The sequence below is a fragment of the Enhydra lutris genome, unplaced genomic scaffold, assembly GCF_002288905.1.
Source record: "Enhydra lutris kenyoni isolate GAN:26980312 unplaced genomic scaffold, ASM228890v2 scaffoldscaffold15, whole genome shotgun sequence".
In the NCBI taxonomy this organism is placed as follows: Eukaryota; Metazoa; Chordata; class Mammalia; order Carnivora; family Mustelidae; genus Enhydra; species Enhydra lutris.
The window spans coordinates 32,809,103-32,826,639 of NW_019154099.1; the positions used below are offsets into that span (position 1 = coordinate 32,809,103).

The 17,537-nt window shown below is 38.1% G+C and overlaps 1 protein-coding gene across 11 annotated transcripts in view; it reads left to right on the forward strand.

Annotated features, from left to right (window-relative positions):
• The window catches only part of LOC111146985 (sciellin), a 162,559-nt gene that overhangs the window by 13,990 nt on the left and 131,032 nt on the right, over positions 1-17,537 (forward strand). For 9 of the 11 annotated variants that reach the window (XM_022502800.1, XM_022502796.1, XM_022502797.1 and 6 more), the window contains exon 1: positions 17,436-17,484. The exons of the other annotated variants lie outside the window; for them this stretch is intronic. In XM_022502800.1, the coding sequence (XP_022358508.1) occupies positions 17,447-17,484 (38 nt within the window). In that variant the 5' untranslated portion in view covers positions 17,436-17,446. Of the gene's footprint in view, positions 1-17,435; positions 17,485-17,537 lie in introns of those variants that run through there. 11 annotated transcript variants of the gene reach the window in all.

Sequence of the window (17,537 nt, forward strand, 5' to 3'; positions counted from 1 at the left end):
GTGGGGAGACAAACGGTGACCACAGGTGCTGGGTTGCTTGGGACACATGAGCTAGCTCAATTCTGGAAGAGTAGATAGTGTTAACCTAGTTCATAGGCTTTGGAGTCAGAAACTGATGGAGGACCCTGAGATTCATACCCCACCCTAATACTCACCCACTGGGTGATCTTGAACATATTTTTTAACACTACATCCTCACTTTCCTAATCTGGAAAAGTTATATTTACATTATATGGTTGATGTAGCAGCAAAATGACAATACATAAAAGTTCTTATCATAGTTCTTGGCATATTATATGTTAACTATTATTATTACTATTATTATTTCACATCTCCCATGACTTTACAAATTCTATTCTATTTTTTTAAGATTTTATTTATTTATTTGAGAGAGAGTGAGCAAGAGAAAAGGAGAGCACAAGTGGGGGGAGGGGCAAAGGAAGTGGGAGAAGGAGACTCCCTGCTGAGCAGGGAGCCTGAGGCCGACACTGGGCTCAATCCCAGGACCCTGAGATCATGACCTGAGCGCCCACTCAGAGGGAGTGGAGAACCCTCGGGGGCAGAGAGGTCAGTGGGACAGGAGCAGAACAAGGGAGAGAGAAAAGGCCAGAGAGGTGATAAAGATGAAGGGGGAAGAGTCTAATTATTCATTTGCTTGGGGGTTACATGAAACGTTGACATGCATAACAAATGCTTAGGGAGGGTTGAATGAGTTATCTAATTGTAACAAAGAGAGATGTATGGTAGTGTTAGAATAGTGGTCCTTGGTGTCAGGTGGGAGAGTTACTGTCATCATCCTAGCTCCAGTTGAGCCAGGGTGAACAGGACAGGGAGGGGATGAGGACCCAAGAAGTAGGGCTCAATCCAGATTGTGGTGTCTCTCTCCCGTTTGAGCATTATGTTATACAACGCAGTACCCATCATGCATGTAACTCACCCAGTCAGCCATGGGATCATTCACCCACAATTTTTTAAATATCATTTTCTCTGCTTTTGACTTGCTAGGTAAATTTTGTCAATGATGGTTTTCTTCATTTCTGGGTCCTTCATGTTTGCAACTATGATTTGTGTTGATTAATGGCTAAACACTGTTTGAAAATATAATAAATCATTATGGAAATTCTGAGCAACTGGATTATTTTTTGCTTTCGTGACTCAGAATTGGCAACTTTACAATTTGTGTTTTATCTCCTTTGGATGATTACCTTGATCAATCAAGCCAAGTGGAAATAAAACCTGCTTTAGGTGGGGGTGAGGCATAGGTAGACTTTGGCCAAGTAGAGCTGACAGTCTTTCAGGGCTGGAAATACTCTTGTTCAATTTCTTCATTTTGCAAGTGTGGAAACTGAACTTAGTAAGTCCAAGTGACTTGCCAAGGCTGTCCTAGGGGAACAAACAGGAGCCCATATGTCCTCCCCTTACTTGAATCATTATGGAATCACTAATATTTGGTAGACACAGTTGAAAAACTTTATTTTCTAAGCACTGGGTAAGTGGAGGTAGAATTGAAAAAAAATTTAAATCAGGTTTTATTGACCTATTCTTCATGTATAATCTACATTCCACAGGTGTAGGGTCTATTTTGAGAATCTGTGAGGAATTTGAGGAAGATAGCAAAATGGCCAGATTTATACTTCAGAAGTTGATCTAGCAAGAGTACTCCTCCGTACTACAAAGAAATTTTAAAAAGCTATATGTATTTAAAAAATAATTCTTGCCACACTTTTATTAACTGAAATTAGTGTTATTGTTGTGCTCTTTTTTGACTTGTACAAGAAATATATTACTTTTTAAAAATTATTTTTATCAACATATAATGTATTATTTGCCCCAGGGGTATAGGTCTGTGAATCATCAGGCTTATACAAGGAAATATATTATCATTTTGCTTTTATTGTATTATTTCTAGATACTACCATGTGTTTCTCCTTGAATTGGCTTGGTTCAGATGAAACTTTTAGTTGAGTTGCTTATAATAGTGATTAGCTATTTGTTATCTTTTATGCTCAGTGGGCCCTTAGAGCCAGGTATAATGCAGAATAAGACACCTGTGACCATGCAATGATCAGTGGAGACCCACTTCAAAGTCAATGTGATGTACCCTGTACTCACGTATTTTTGATTCACTGCTACAGGATGCAGCATTGCTATCTTTCATTTTTACTTATAAGATCTAGGACATTAGTTCATTTATTAGTTCATTTATTATTATTTATTACTTCACTTATTAGTTCATGTGTGTGTATATGTATGTGTATACATGCATAGGTATGTGTGTGTGTGGGTGGGGGAAATAAAAATAGTATAAAACATGGTCACTAATCTGAAGTTATCTCCCAACTGTGTCATCTTAGCCCCTACCATTTCTTATAAAGCATGGGTAGTGGACCTTTATCAATTTTGTTTTTGTCCACCCAAGCATCAGAACCCATATTCTATGTTTGGGAAATGTTCTCTCTTATTGATGTCTTGCCAGAACTTACTGTCGAAATGCTGACAATAGTGACTCCATCTTTGGCTGTCCACCTTGCTCATGCTCACTCGATGACCTCTCTCGGGAATGCATGTTCTTCACTTAGAGATTAATATACATACCTTAGAAATGCCTGCCAAGGCTCGGATGGCGGGAGGCTTGCTTTGGCCTCCCATGAATCTGTTAGAGATAACATAGTCTTTCCCTTTCTTGATGCACAGGTGACACCACAAGATTTAATTAAAGTTTTGTTTTCAATTAGCTGCATGCAAACCTTTTGATCTTTCTACAGCCCACTCTCCTCAACCCCATCCCTTGCTCTATAAAATCTGTAGCCTAAGGTCTGGACTTCGCTGAGAATAGCTGTGGAGCAGCTGGATCGTTGCCTGCCTGATCCCTGATCAGTAAGTTATCTTGAATGAAACTCTTTGTGAATTGTATGGAGTCACCTACTTCGTTTTCCAGGCTCAGTGTCTTATCAGTTTGTGGGATACTTTACTGTCCCTCCCTTTCCTTCTAACACTCACCTTTCTTTCTAGGCTCCTTGCAGTTAGGGTATGGATCTAGGCTCTGTTAATCAGATCCGTCTGCTCTCCAGATTGTGAATCAGTGACTAGTGACTCCAAGAAGCAAAGACCACCCAGAATATATTTGGACAACATATGGGGTTGGGGACAGCATACGCAACCACATTTGGTTCCCGAGGGGAGTAGTGGGAGTTGCTCCCTAGGCAGTGTTCAGGGTCTGGTCACTGAGGCTGCTCAAATATGCTGTGGTGTCTGTGCCTGACAGGAGCTTCAGGATGTCTTTATTTGACAAGTCCTACGGTTTGTTTTTGGGAATTGTTTCTAAAATCCCTAACTTTGTTTCTTTAGCCCTTGCAGAGAGTATATGAGCTATCTAGTATCTTTTAAATAATTTCCATTTTTGCTTTAATTATCTGGGGTTGGGTTCTTTTATTTGTATCCAAAAACCCTGTTGCTGAAAATTGTACCAGGAGAGACTGCAGCCCATAGACCTTCAGAAAAATCGGGGGAACCTAGAGTTTATTACCTGTCCTTGGAGGGGAAAGCAAAAGCTGATATTAAGAAATGGACCTGAGAAGAAACTGAAATTAGTGGGGGAAAGAAAAAAAAGAACGGCTACTCAAATTATCGCCTGTTGTCCCCTTGAGTGACAGCCCCATTGAAGGCTGGTGTGTGAGACAAGGTAATTGTTCCAAGAGGGCAGCTGAGGGATGTGAGGAATTCAAGGACTGGCAGATCTAGAACTGGGCAGTTTAATAGAAGAAAATAACACTCCAAGTCTTTAGCTCTCAGCTCAAGGCACCAACTGAAAACCAGTCACTTAATGAGATAGAAATGTGTAATCTCTTTCAGCCACAGGGCTGAGATGATTGGACCCTACACTTAAAGATTTATATGCCAGGTGGCTTATATCAGTTTATACCCTTCTCTAGTCTCTTATATGGAAATTTCAATATTAACTAACAGGGTGCTAAGTAGAGGTCTTAACATGGGGTGGAGATGTGTGAGAAACATTGGGTTGCTTAGTGTTCAAACCATCAAAGGCCACTACACTGTGCCCTAAATCCACCCCACTCCCAGTGTAAGCATGCTCTAGGGCCCATTATAAAGTCAACCCAATGGAATTGCAAGATTTTATTGACTTATATTTGCAAAACTCTGGATTATACATGAGGGATCGAATTCTGAGGATTGTTGACCAAGGATGGAAGAATGTGACTTAGATCAAGAAGAATATGTCAACATGTGTACATGCATTTACATGTAATTCTATATTCAACTGGGGTTGGATTTTAGTTACTTTTTGTAGTCTGCTGATGAACTTGGACTCAACAGTGGCCTAGACATTTCTTATATAACAATGAGGAAGAAATTAAAAGCTTTAGAGGTGTAGAGAAATGAGAGGGAATTTTTTGGTGTTCAATCCACTCCCTTAACTCCTGATTGTGGCCCCAAGGCCTCCCTGAGTTGTGCATTGAGAAATTCATTGGTGAGGAGAATCCCAGCCTTTTAGGAAATGTCTGTAGAGTCTCTTCTTTGTGGACCTAAAATTCGGTGAGAGACACAGTTGAAGTGAACTCTGATTTCACTGGGGTATTAGAATCCCAGAGTGGCAGAAGTCACATATCAGGATGTTAACACTGGAGACAGTTAGGGTTTAGGTGGGTAGTGGGGAAGAAGAGATGATTCAATGGGTAATCACAATGGTCTGACCCCCAGAGATCTTTGGTATTTGCTAATCAGTCATGAGTAATCTGGTAATGACCTATATATACAGCCCACCAAGAAAACATTTGATTTGTAAAACAACACCAACACCAAACCAAACCCCCAAATTCTAGGTATGTCAACCAAAGGCCCAATTTGAACCATGACTTAAAAAAAAAAAAAAAAAAAAAAAAAAGTCTTGGCCTTTTATTCAATATCCAAACTTAAATTTTAAATATGAAAAGGAAGCTTAGGTACTCTTGAAAAAAGAATTCTGTAATGATACTACAAATGTGCATTTCTCCTAGCCTTTAGCCAAGGGACCTTCAGCTATGGGAATGGCTCTACAGTGGGAAAAGGAAATGCTTGAATCTTTCACGTACGCACAACAGTTGCTCTGAGCTCACACTTGTTCCTGGGGATCCAGAACCCCATTGTGACCAATCAGGATGAGGGTTTATGGCGGTCAAGAAAGAAGTGGGATTTTGAAATGAATCTACCTCAAAGGAACCCAAGTTCGTCTCTGTTACTTTACTCAGTTCCTGGTTTTATGATGGGAATGAAAACTCTCAGCAACCACAGAATTCTTCTGTCAACTTTCCACCACATGGAGTAAGGGTTATTATTTAAGAATTGCCTAGTGGAAACCCCTAGGATTCCTAGTGGTTTTTAAAATACCATGCATTCTTTCATTTATTCAAACAATTGTTTAAAGATTTATTTATTTACTTATTAGACAGAGAAGGAGGAAACATGCACATGAGTGGGAGAAGGGGCAGAGGGAAAGAATCTCCAAGCAGACCCCCTGCTGAGCCTAAGGCGAGGCCTGACACATGGGGCTTGATCTCATGACTCATGAGATCACCACCTGAGCTGAAACCTAGAGTTGCTCGCTTAACCAGACTGAACCACAGAGGCACCCTATTCAAACAATTTTTATAGATTGCCAACTGTATGTCAGAGCCTAGCACTGGTAATTGTTAGTAAAGAAAGCAGGACAAATAGAAATTTCTGCCTTAGTGGGGTAAAAATCTTACAGGAAGAAGACAAATTAATAAGTGAAGTATATGGTATGTTAGGTAGCGAAGAGTGCCACTGGAAAAAAAAAAAAAACAACCAAAATTAGAGATAAAGTAAGGTGGAGGGATTACTTCATTTCTCACAGAGCCAATTGGGATTACAAAGGGATGAGGGCTGATGTGGGGTTCCTGGACTTATTGCAGTGACCAATATAAACACAGTTTGAAGGTAACACCAAATGGGTAAAAATATAAACAAAACCCCAATTTCACATGATAGAAGGAATCAAAAAGTCACCTAAAAGGTGCAAGAGTGTTGACTCCCTATCTGATCTCCATTAGTTTGCCAGTGTGGCAGATGCAGGGGGCAGATGAGTGCTGGCGAAAGATGGGTTAGTGTTTTGATATTAGAATTTAAGCTAAGTGTGCAGCATAGAGAATCCCGCTCATTGGGGTTGATCAGTAGATACAACGTCATACCTGTGAGTACTCATTCGAACTGACACTGAACCTTAGCACTGATCATTTGGGCATTAATTTTAAAGTATTTAGCAGCTCAGCTGGCCTCCACGGAGTGGGGCTAGAGAGTCAGGTACTAGACAGTGTTGGAATCTTCCCCGCTTTAGGCTTGATTGTTATAGGGTTTGTTTCATAAATGGCTTCCCTTTCCACTCAGTTTTATCATCATTAATCAGCTGGATAGCCTGCCTGGATGTTGATGTCTAAACTGAAATTCAAATCTGTTTGTTCAGGAGGGTTTCATGGAAGCTTTGTATAACAAGAGAAGAATGATTTATGCAAAGGTTTATCTTTCAGCACATTTGTTTTCAGAACCTACCCAGTTTGATTATATAAAGTGAATTAGCTTTTGTCCTTGAGCTGAGCAACTTTGGATTTGCTGCCAAGCATTAAAGTACAAAGGGAAGATCTCCTCCTATTGAATGTAGTTCTTTGTTAACAACGTTAAGAAAAATGATGGCGGTTCACCATTCTTCAAAATATGGCTTAGTGGGCCTGACTTATCTACATTAATTTTTTAAAATTCTTTTTCTGGAAATTTCTTCTTTTGTCATAAAATACATCTATTTCTTCCAGAAAATCTGGAAAATTCAGGAAAGTGGAAAGGAAATGTATTAACTTTCTGAGTTATCTTCCGGTTCACTTAGGCTATATAAACATTGTACGTACGAATGCTCATCTGTAATTTTATAAATATTCATTTATCCATGTAACCCTTCAGACTGAGTGTTTTCTTTCATACTTGGAAAGGATTAACAAACATCAGGAGAGTATGTAGGTTCTGACAAAAAACAAAAGAGATGCTTTATTCTGTAATTTTTCTGAACAGGTCCCTGAGAGGCCCAAAGAAGGTTTTCAGCTGTATTTTATAGGACAGTTGCTCTCACAGAATATGTTTATGAATTGCCTTCTTTTCTTTTCTTCTTTTTCCCTTTTCTTTTCCTTTCTTTTTGTGTTGCTACTGCTTTTAGTTTGTTTTTTAGCATCGTGCTTCCTTGAATTCACCCCAGGCAGCATTTTTGGGTTAGATAGGCCTGGGATGTTACTTGCATAGACACAGCGTTGCCAACATTCCATTTTAGGGCAAAATCAATCTGCTTAAATTAACTGAAAATATATATGTCATTGATCTGTTTGCAGTCACAAGAACCTCATGATACAACAAGAGTAGGTAGTCTGGTGAGGGTGCAGAAGGCGGGGAGACGTAAGCAAATAACATTTTGGTTTCGTAAGACAGGAGTATAAACAATTCATCTAAAAAAACTTGTATGGGACTTTTAATTTGATAGATATGATCTCATTTCTAATGGAGAGATAACACTAACATTAACTTAGTCTGTATATATTTATTTAGTGCCTGGTATGTTCCAACACATAGGACAGCAAGAAAGGCACAATATGGCCAGAAGTCACCTTAGCAAGGAGGCATTTGATTTCAGGATGCTTGATTATTTGATTAAATTTCATTAAACAATAGTTCAGTGATGGTTTTATGATCATAAAATGTGTTTGCTTTAAGTACCTTAAATAAGGCATCAGTCAAAACTATACCAGATTGTGATAAGACCAGAGAAATTAATTACCTTGGTTTGGGCTCTTGTATAATTGTTCAACACCTGCCTCCATTTAAGTTTTCTGCTTTATCTTTGTCTTCCCTCTACATTCCAAAAGAATGTGCTCATGTGTCCAACCCCCCTCCCTGCCACAACACACATACACACAGATTTTACTATCCAACCCCACAATGCCTTTTCCTACTCTGCATTGAGGCAAAAAGTACTCTACCTACCTTAGTTCAAGCTGTGTATTAAACAAACATATCCCTGCTTGTGCTTTATTTCTTCAGGAGAGCTTTAATGATTTATTACCGACAGTTTTGAGTTTATTCAGCTTATTTTAACTCCAGGCTGCATCCTACTTTCATTGTACTCTTGAAATTATACATATTTCTTTTGCATGTATATATTTCTACCTTCTCTTCCACATCAGACCATAAATCTTTAAGAGAGCCGGTCTTTACCTCCAACAAGAAGGACAAAGCGCTATCACTTCAGTGTTCAAGTACCGTATTTATGAAGTACCGAAAGGAGTCGTGTTATTTTACTTAGGGATCTGTCATTGGCAAGGAACAGATGCACAAACTGTGCTGTGTGAGGGCATAATCAGGATTTCATGGGAATCTGAGAAGAGGAGCTAATGCAGATAGTTGGGAACTGCCTCTTGTGTCTCTCTGCTTGTCACTGAGTCTTTTTCTCTTGCGATTTTCGGATTCTCTTACCATGTGTGTTGTTGTTTCTTGTCTTCCCTGTTTCTGTACACTAAGCTGCCTTTATGGGAAATCACATTTGACAGCAAAGCCACATGGCCTGGATTTCAATCTTGCTCTACCACTTACAGCTTGTGACAAGCTCCTTAATTCCTTTGTGCCTCAAAATTTTCATCAGTAAAAGGTGATGGTGGGAGTTGTTAATAACAGTAATTATTTTGTAGGGTAAATTCAATAACAAAGTGAAACACATAGTAAATACCATATAAATGGTAGCTCTTGTTATTTATACATTTTATTTTCATTTCCTCATAACTCCAGTTGACTTGTACTATCGTTGTTGTCCTGATACTTTCTATAAGAGCTCTGATCCTCCTAGTAACTCAGTCCAACACTGCCAAGAAAGGAATCTCTTTGGCTAGGTTCATCTTTTTAAACTGGGCCACGTTGGTATTGGTTCCTGGCAGGCCAATGGATTGTCTGCCTTTTAGGCCAGTGCTTTGCTTTGGTCCAATCTTATGTAAGGGGTTGAGTGTGCAATCCTTTGTTCCATGGTATGGCTGCTGTCTCTCAGCAGGTATGGCCAGTCATTTTCCCAGTTTCCAGTGGAAGAGAGGGTAGGCAACAGACACTGTAAAAAGGATACTGGCCAGAGATGTAAGTGAATATGTTTTTGCAAATATCAATTGGATTTTAGTGAGTTTTTATAAATTGTTTCATAATTTTCATTGATTTTATAACCTCAAAGATATAAGTCAGACTTTTTACTATTACTAAGGTGGACCCTTTAAATCTGGTAAAGACACAATAGTGTTATGGAAGGAGCACAAAGTTTGGAGTCAGGTGATCAGGATGAGTTCTGATTTCTGCTCTTATCCACTGGTTAATCTTGGGCAATGCATGGTATCTCTCTGAACATCACTTTCTTCTTCTGTTGTCTGGAATGAAAAATCTGTTTCACAGAATGTAAAATATCAGTTATTGTTATAAATATACTACTTTATAGGGAATAGCTTCCCTAGATAGTGCCTTACTGAAAAACTCAACATCAGAGCTCAGAAATAAAGAGTACAGCATGGTCACAATAGATAAAAAGTCTTTTTAATGTCTGTATTTGCCAGATTCAAAAGGCTAGCAGCATAGAGAAAAAAAAATCAATGGTAGAGGGAAGATAACAATAAAGCATAAGTAATATTGAAGAACAGCAGCTCAGTACTAAGCTGAAAATAACAAAATTCCAGCAGTTCCTTTAGATGAAGGACTTGAGCATCATCAAAGAGAAAAGGGAACAATTTGGAAAATTTGAATATATTGTGCTCAGGTATATCAGAGTTCACTCTCACTAACCTCATTTTAAAAATTGCAAAATTCACTTACTTTCTAGTGTTCATGTTGTTAGTAGTTCAATCATGATTACATATAGGATTCTGATGGATAACCAGCTTATACCAGCTGGTTGAATGTCTACAGTGTGATTTGAGGGATACACAAGGACCCCTTCCCAAAATACTCTTCCAATAGATTGTTGATTCTTCTTCATTTACTTATTTATTAAAAAGATTTATTTATTTATTTCAGAGAGAGAGAGAGAGCACACACACAAGCCAGTGTAGCAGCAGGGAGAGAGAGAGATAGAGAGGGAGAGAAGCAGACTCCCCACTGTGCATGAAGCTTGACGTGGGGCTCAATCTTAGGAACCTGAGATCATCACCTGAGCTGAAATCAAAAGTTGGACACTTAACTAACTGAGCTAACCAGGTGCCCTGAGAAGACACATTTTAGCTAGTGAAAGATGTGGCAATCTGATAAATAATACCAACCATATTTATTTCACAAATATTCCTGAGGGAATAGAATGTGTTTGTAGGACAGACTCACCTCGAGCCAGACTGCCTGTGTTTGGATTCTAACTCCACAATTTATTACATTAATGACTCACACTCTCATCTTTAAAATGGGATAATAAGGGTACCTCACAGTTATGTAATTCATAAGGTTGAATGAACTATATTTAAAGACTGTATAAGTATCAAGTCCTATTATGTTAATGTAGGTGAGAGGAAAAGTCTGGAAAACAGAATTATACCTTAATGGGAGGGGTGTGTGTGTGTGTGTGTGTGTGTGTGTGTGTGTGTGTGTAGGGGGCAGCCAAGGAACATCATAAAGAATGTTAGGAACACCGTGGGTGGCTCAGTCAGTTAAACCTTTAACTCTTGGTTTCACCTTGGACCATGATCTCAGGGTTGTGAGATCTAGCCCAGTGTCAGGCTGCACACTAAGTGTGGAGTCTGCTTGAGATTCTCTTTCTCTCCCTCTGTCCTTCCCCCACCTCTCTCTCAAATAAAGAAATAATTTTTTTTTTAAAAACCAGACAAACAAAAACAGTTAGGAATGCTAGAAAATAATATGAAGAGCCCACCCAAAAGGGCAGTGGACATTAATTATTAATTTTCCTTTTTTTCACAGTTTTGCAGAGAATCATCCATCTAGCTACTAATAAAAACACCTTTATGATGGTGGCTGTCAGAGAAAGATTAGTATAATTCTTCTCTCTCATCTTATAGGCCACTAACTCCTTTGTTCATCATTTTCCAGTTATTTTCTTCCCCTTCAGTTCCATTTATTTTAACAAATATTTTTGTAGCAATCAATAACAGAATAAAGGTTGTTCAAGGTAAATCTTATATTTATGTAAGAAAATTTAGTGACTGTGAAAATTTCTCAAGGAATAGTGATGGAAGTAAACATATTTATTCTGGGACTGTTAATATCACTGCTCTTTTGTATGTTTCATTAAGTGGAATGTTAAATAAGCTAAGAACTGATAATCTTCATCTTACTACTTTGGACATTGATAGCCTCTATGACCACTTAGCCTTGATGTGACTTTCGCAAAAAAGGTGGCTCTGTGAATAACTTAGAATTGCATTTGTTTGTGACTTTCAGTAAAACTCAATGACAACACTTGAATCAACAAAATTCATTTTTCTCCCATTAATACCTGGATGTAGGCATTCTATGGCTGTAATGTGAGGCAGCTCTTCTTCTTGAAGTCTCAAGGATCGAAGCTTCTATCTTGGTGATCCTCCATCCTCTGGCCTCCATTTCTCAAGTCAAGCCAGCATATCTCCATCCAGACATTGGGAATGAAGAAAGGGAGAACGGCATGTTCCCACCATTTCAGGACCCATCATGGTGCTTCACCCAACACTCTAGTCACGTTCCATTGGCCAGAACTTAGTCACAGGGCTATGCCTAGCTGTAAAGGAAGCTGAGAATCGTTCTCTTTATTCTATACAGTCATGTGTCCAGGAAGAAGGGAGATGAGCTCTTTCACAACAAATAGCAGCCTTTACCATCTTGGGTCCAGGGTAACTGTTAATCAACCTGTAAAATGAGATACACTGCAAAATGCACTTAAATGTTTATCTAGGTATTTCAAAGCCATCTCCATTTGCTCAGTTTCTTAAAATATAGTACTTAATTATCACAAAGGAGCTCATTTATTTCAAGTAGTGAATTAGAAGTTTGAAAAAAAAAAGGTATAAATTTAGTCATCTGCTTGGCTTCCTAAACCTGTATTTGTTAAATTCCCATAGCAGATTCCCCACAGGGTCAGTCAGGTGCATGCTTTACTGGAAGAGTAATTCCATTCTGAGCTGGAAGAAATTTCAGAAAATTGATATCGATAGTTTAAAGGCTCACATGCCACGATTTCCCTCTCAGACACTTTACTTGATTCTAAAATTTGTTGTTGTTGTTGTTTTTAAAACAAGCTCTTGTCTTGAACTTCATTAATAGGTCCTACAGGATGCCAAGTTCTTTTCATTCCTTTGAAGGAAAGTGTCTAATCCTTCCTCTGAGGTCCTGCAGCATCTACCTCTGATGTCAACCACATCCAATCTTACATTCACAGGAGTAATGACGTTGAAACAGCCATTTGCTACCCATTGCTGAACCCTTATGCCACTCTGGGCTTCTGGGCACTGCCTGGGTCTTTCTGGAATGCTTATTCTACTGAGGTGTCTTTATTCTCTGGGTTTCTGCTTCTCTATCCAGCCCATTCTGGAAGCCTATGACCTCATATGCCTGATGATCCAGGTGAGAAGTCTGGATTTGCATGATGAAAAACAAACAAACAAACAAACAGACAAACAAACAAAAACAAAAACAAACCCCTATATATGTTTACACTTACCATTGTAGAGACACAGTCCAGAAGGGGATAGTTGGCAGTGGGAGGACATTGCTTATGGTAGCTGCAGTTACAAATTAAACTTGGAGCAGATGATGCATGATGTAAAAGAACCCCCAGAGAACAACCATGCCCACTGTCAGAATTTATCATGATGTAAATCAAAATCAGGTGCACTTAAGATTATTGGTAATCCAGTCTAAAATGAGTAGCAGGACTTCCCACAGTAAGCTGAAAATGGCTTCTTGGCTTGAAAATGACTTGTAGAAAGGATCTGTAGAAAGGGTCCTCAAACTTTTCCTTTGCAAATACTCAAAAGAAAATTTACTCCTTTCTTTCAGAGAAAGAACCATCAGGATAGTGGATAAGAGCTTTGGCTTTGGATTCTGGCAGATGTCAGGAAACCCCAACTCCCTCTTCTCAGCTGTGTAATCTTCCATCAGCTACGTAAACTGCACCATCTCCTTAAATCACAGTTTTTTCATCTTTAAAATGGGTATAATAACAGCACTTATAAGAATATTGTGCAAAGGAAGGAAATAATTAATTTAAATACTTGGTATACTATCTACACATTGTATGTCCTTAATAAATATCATCATAAAAGCTAGAAAGATATTAATGTAATTATAACTTCTTTGCTACCTTTAAAATCAGGTGAGGAACCACACATCAGATTTTTAAAAAATAACGTAGTATGATCTTCCATAGTACTTTAAACGCCATGGAAAACTCATGATTAATTTTCTTCCCCAGTTCCATTGAAATATAATTGGCATACAGCACTGTGTAAGTTTAAGTTATAGAACATAATGATTGGACTTAAACACACCATGAAATGATTACCACAGAAAATTTAATTAATATCTCTCATCTTATGTAGATACAAAAAAGAAAAAAAATTTTTCCGGTGATGAGAACTTTTAAGATCTTCTTTCTTAACTTTTGTATATATCATACGACAAAGTTAACTGTGGTCAACATGTGGTACATTACATCTCTAGTACTTATTTCTCTTATAACTAGAAGTGTGTACATTTTGACCACCTTCCTCCAATCCCTGTTCTCCCCACTCTTTGCTTCTGGGAACCACAAATCTGATCTCTTGGAAAAAATCATGATTCTTAGCATGTTCTACCATTATGCTGTACTAAACTGTGCTACTGTGGTGTTTATATTCTAGTTCTTTGAGTGATGAGAAGTTCAGGGAATACAGCAGGTTTAATGAGGAAACCAAAAGGGTGGTGTTCTAGAATCTTTGTATAATTATTACTCCACCTAAACCCCAATTTTAATCTCCAAAATCTCACTCTAAGCCTGTTGTGATTGCTGTGATTTCTGGTACAACTGGCTATTACCATACCTGTTTCAAGCTGGTGGAACCTGAAAAGGTCTTGCTTCATTTGACAAGGCAGAGAGATGCAGGCCTCACCTCATATTTCAAATAAATATCGGGTAAGAAGCTTCCCTACTTACTGAGCTGTCTGTGGATCAGTAGATGGGCATCATTCAGGAACCTGTTAGAAATGCAGAATCTTGAACCCCACCTCAAATCAGCTGAACAGAATCTGCTCTATGACAATGTGCCCAGAGAAGCATTGAGGTGAAGAATACTTGACAGCATGTATTTCATTTACTATTTAGACAGTTATACTGGGATGATGGATCTTACTCTGTTTCAATTTGTTAAAAATTCCATGTTCCCTAATTCTGTCTTTTCTTCTATCCATTAGTCATGACCTTTGGTCTTGGCATAAGAAAGTAATGTAGGCAATCACTATTTAAATGTCTATACCCCATGTTTTGTTCCTCATCTTGGCGTAAATGTTCTTGAGCTAGAATAGTGGTGAAGCCCACAAACTCTGAGTTCAGAGAGACAGAGATTATTTCATATCTGCCAGTTACCTCTATGAAAACTAGAGCAAATAATTTTTCTCATCTATAAAATGGGCATAAGAGTGATGCTTCTTTTCCCACTTAATTTCGTAGTGGTTCCCATAGCTTATAGGGTCAGAGAAGAGGCTTTGTATCCATGTCCATTTTCTTGGACATGTATGGAAAATGTATCCATGTATCTATGTATCTGTGTCCATTTTCTTGGGAACTTTGATTGTTTAGCTCAGATTAGCCAGTACATGAGTCAGAATATTTAGAATTTTTGCAATTTAAACTCTTCCTTTGATTTTATTTAGTTATTAGTGGTGATTTTGGTCTCAAGGTGAGGACAGTTTTCATCCCCATTCCCCAAGACTGACTTACGTGCATCCAGGTAAGACTGAACTTCCTCCCTGTGTTCAGCACTATCCAGTGATGGGGACATCACACTGAGCAAGGCAAAGAAAGCTGCTTCTCTCGTGAGGCTTACATTCTAGTAATAACTGTACAAACTTTAAATGTGTTTACAATATCTTATTGCAACATTTACTTTCCCTTTCTGTTTCAGACAAAATTTTTTTAGGGCACGACCTACTGCATTTCTAGAACTATTATTTGACTATTGCAAATACAAAACCTAAAGATTATGAAAGTCAAAAAATGCTGCCATTATAATCATCATCTTATCATCATTATTTTAATTCTAATAACCTATAGGATTTATGAGAGTTGTTAAGTTTTGGAACTCAAGTTTTGGAATAAGTGAAAGACAGGTGTAATGTCACTTTTTCAGACTCATTATTATATGAAAAATTTAGAGGCACCAGACAGCACTGAACTTATAAACCCTCAGATTTTAAGGACCAAGAAGATAGTAAGGACTAAATTTATACTCATTCTTCCTTGCAAATAAAGACCAAATATACACCAGCACTCAAAATACATATATTTTGATTTTACAAAGATAATTCAAATAAGTTAAATTAGCATTTGTCACTTTGCTAGTCTAACAAAGGCTGGTTCTTGATAAACTGTAACACCCACATAGACACATTACATGTATATATTTTAAAATCAGGTATTACCTCACCAAATACTTTGAGTAAGTGTACTAGGACACATGATTTTTTTTTTTCTCCTCTCAGTAAAAATAACCCCTAAGTTTGAAGTATGGTTGTTGAGGCCAGTTACAAGTTCAAGTTCAAACATTATCATCTCAATATCAAGCTAATCCATATGTAAAATATGATTAAAAACAATTTTGGGGTAGCACTTGGAAGATGAGGTTTCCTTCACCTGAAATTTTGCTCCATTTGAAAGTGGAAATGAACAGCAGATAAAGGGTTAAAGACTAGGAACTCCAGAAGGGTTTAATGACACTTATTACCAATAACAAAAATCCCCAACATATTTTCTTTATGGAAGGATGGTGATGAAATGTGTGCACTCAGTTGCAATATTTCTCCTTTTTTGTTTTGTTTCTGAAAGCCATGATCTTCCTACTGGTGTCCTTAAAAAAGGAGCAGAAGTCAGAAACGGGTTGTAGTTTTCCTGTTAAAAATGACAGTGAAAAATGTGCTCCTCCATGTAACTGGGAAAGTAATTTCCTAAAAAGAATTTAAATGGGCTTTGAATAATAGGCAAGTGTAGCCCAAAAACTCACTGCTTCACCGTTGTTTTCTGCCTCCATGCGAGATGATGATTCTCTGAGTTTCCAGCTATAGATTTGGTCCTCAAAAGTGGGATTGAAGTATTGTGAAAAAAAAAATGCAAACTGGAATATTTTGAAACCAGCTACTATTTGAAAGCCTTTCCCCTGTAAAGTTGTAACAGAATACAATAATGAAATGAAAAGAATAGTGTTCATTTTATTTATTTATTTATTTATTTATTTACTTTCTTGCTTTGTTTCCCTCAAATGCCCCAAAGTGAAATATGCCTGGGTATTTCATATGGAGACATGTCCAACTCAAAGGACTTTGTTCATTAAAAAACAAAAACAAAAACAAAAACAAAAAAACCCTTGGGATTTCACTATTACAGTCTCTTTTAGAACCTGGACACTGGGGCGCCTGGGTGGCTCAGTGGGTTAAGCTGCTGCCTTCGGCTCAGGTCATGATCTCAGGGTCCTGGGATCGAGTCCCGCATCGGGCTCTCTGCTCAGCAGGGAGCCTGCTTCCCTCTCTCTCTCTCTGCCTGCCTCTCTACTTGTGATCTCTGTCAAATAAATAAGTAAAATCTTAAAAAAAAAAAAAAAAAGAACCTGGACACTATTGCCCCTTTTATTTTATTTTATTTTTTAAGATTTTATTTATTTATTTGACAGAGAGATAGACAAAGAGCACAAGTGGGCAGAGCAGCAGGCACAGGGAGAGAGAACTGAGCAGGGTGCCCAACATGGGGCTTGATCCTAGGACCCTGGGATCATGACCTGAGCCAAATGCAGCCGCTTTAACTGACTGAGTCACCCAGGTTCCCCACTATTTGCCCCTTTTGAAACCATGTGTGGCCCATAAATCTGATTTCCCTCTTCCTGATGAACCCACCACCTCCACTGAACACCTCTCTTTTGGAAAATACTCAGATTTCAAGGAGTCAAGCACATGTTTATGTTTGTTTCTGTCTTCTCCTGGACCTGATATTTTCCTAAATTTAATAATTCTACAAATGTGGTGATATGCAGGTTTTAGCCTTAAGCTGGAACCATTTTTAGCTGGTAGGTTAATACAATCAAATCAGCTTATAAGCTTAATACAACCAAATTTTGACTTTATTATGTTATAACAGTAATTTTTTACAAGGAGGAATTGAATTAATATTTGGATTTCAGATGTCAAGTGCTCCGTTTGAACTGGAGACATCATCATGATCATATTTGTGGTCATTCTTGAGCATCTGAGGCAGTAAGTATCTTTAAAAAAAGAGAACAATAATCAAAGCTGGCTACCATAGTACG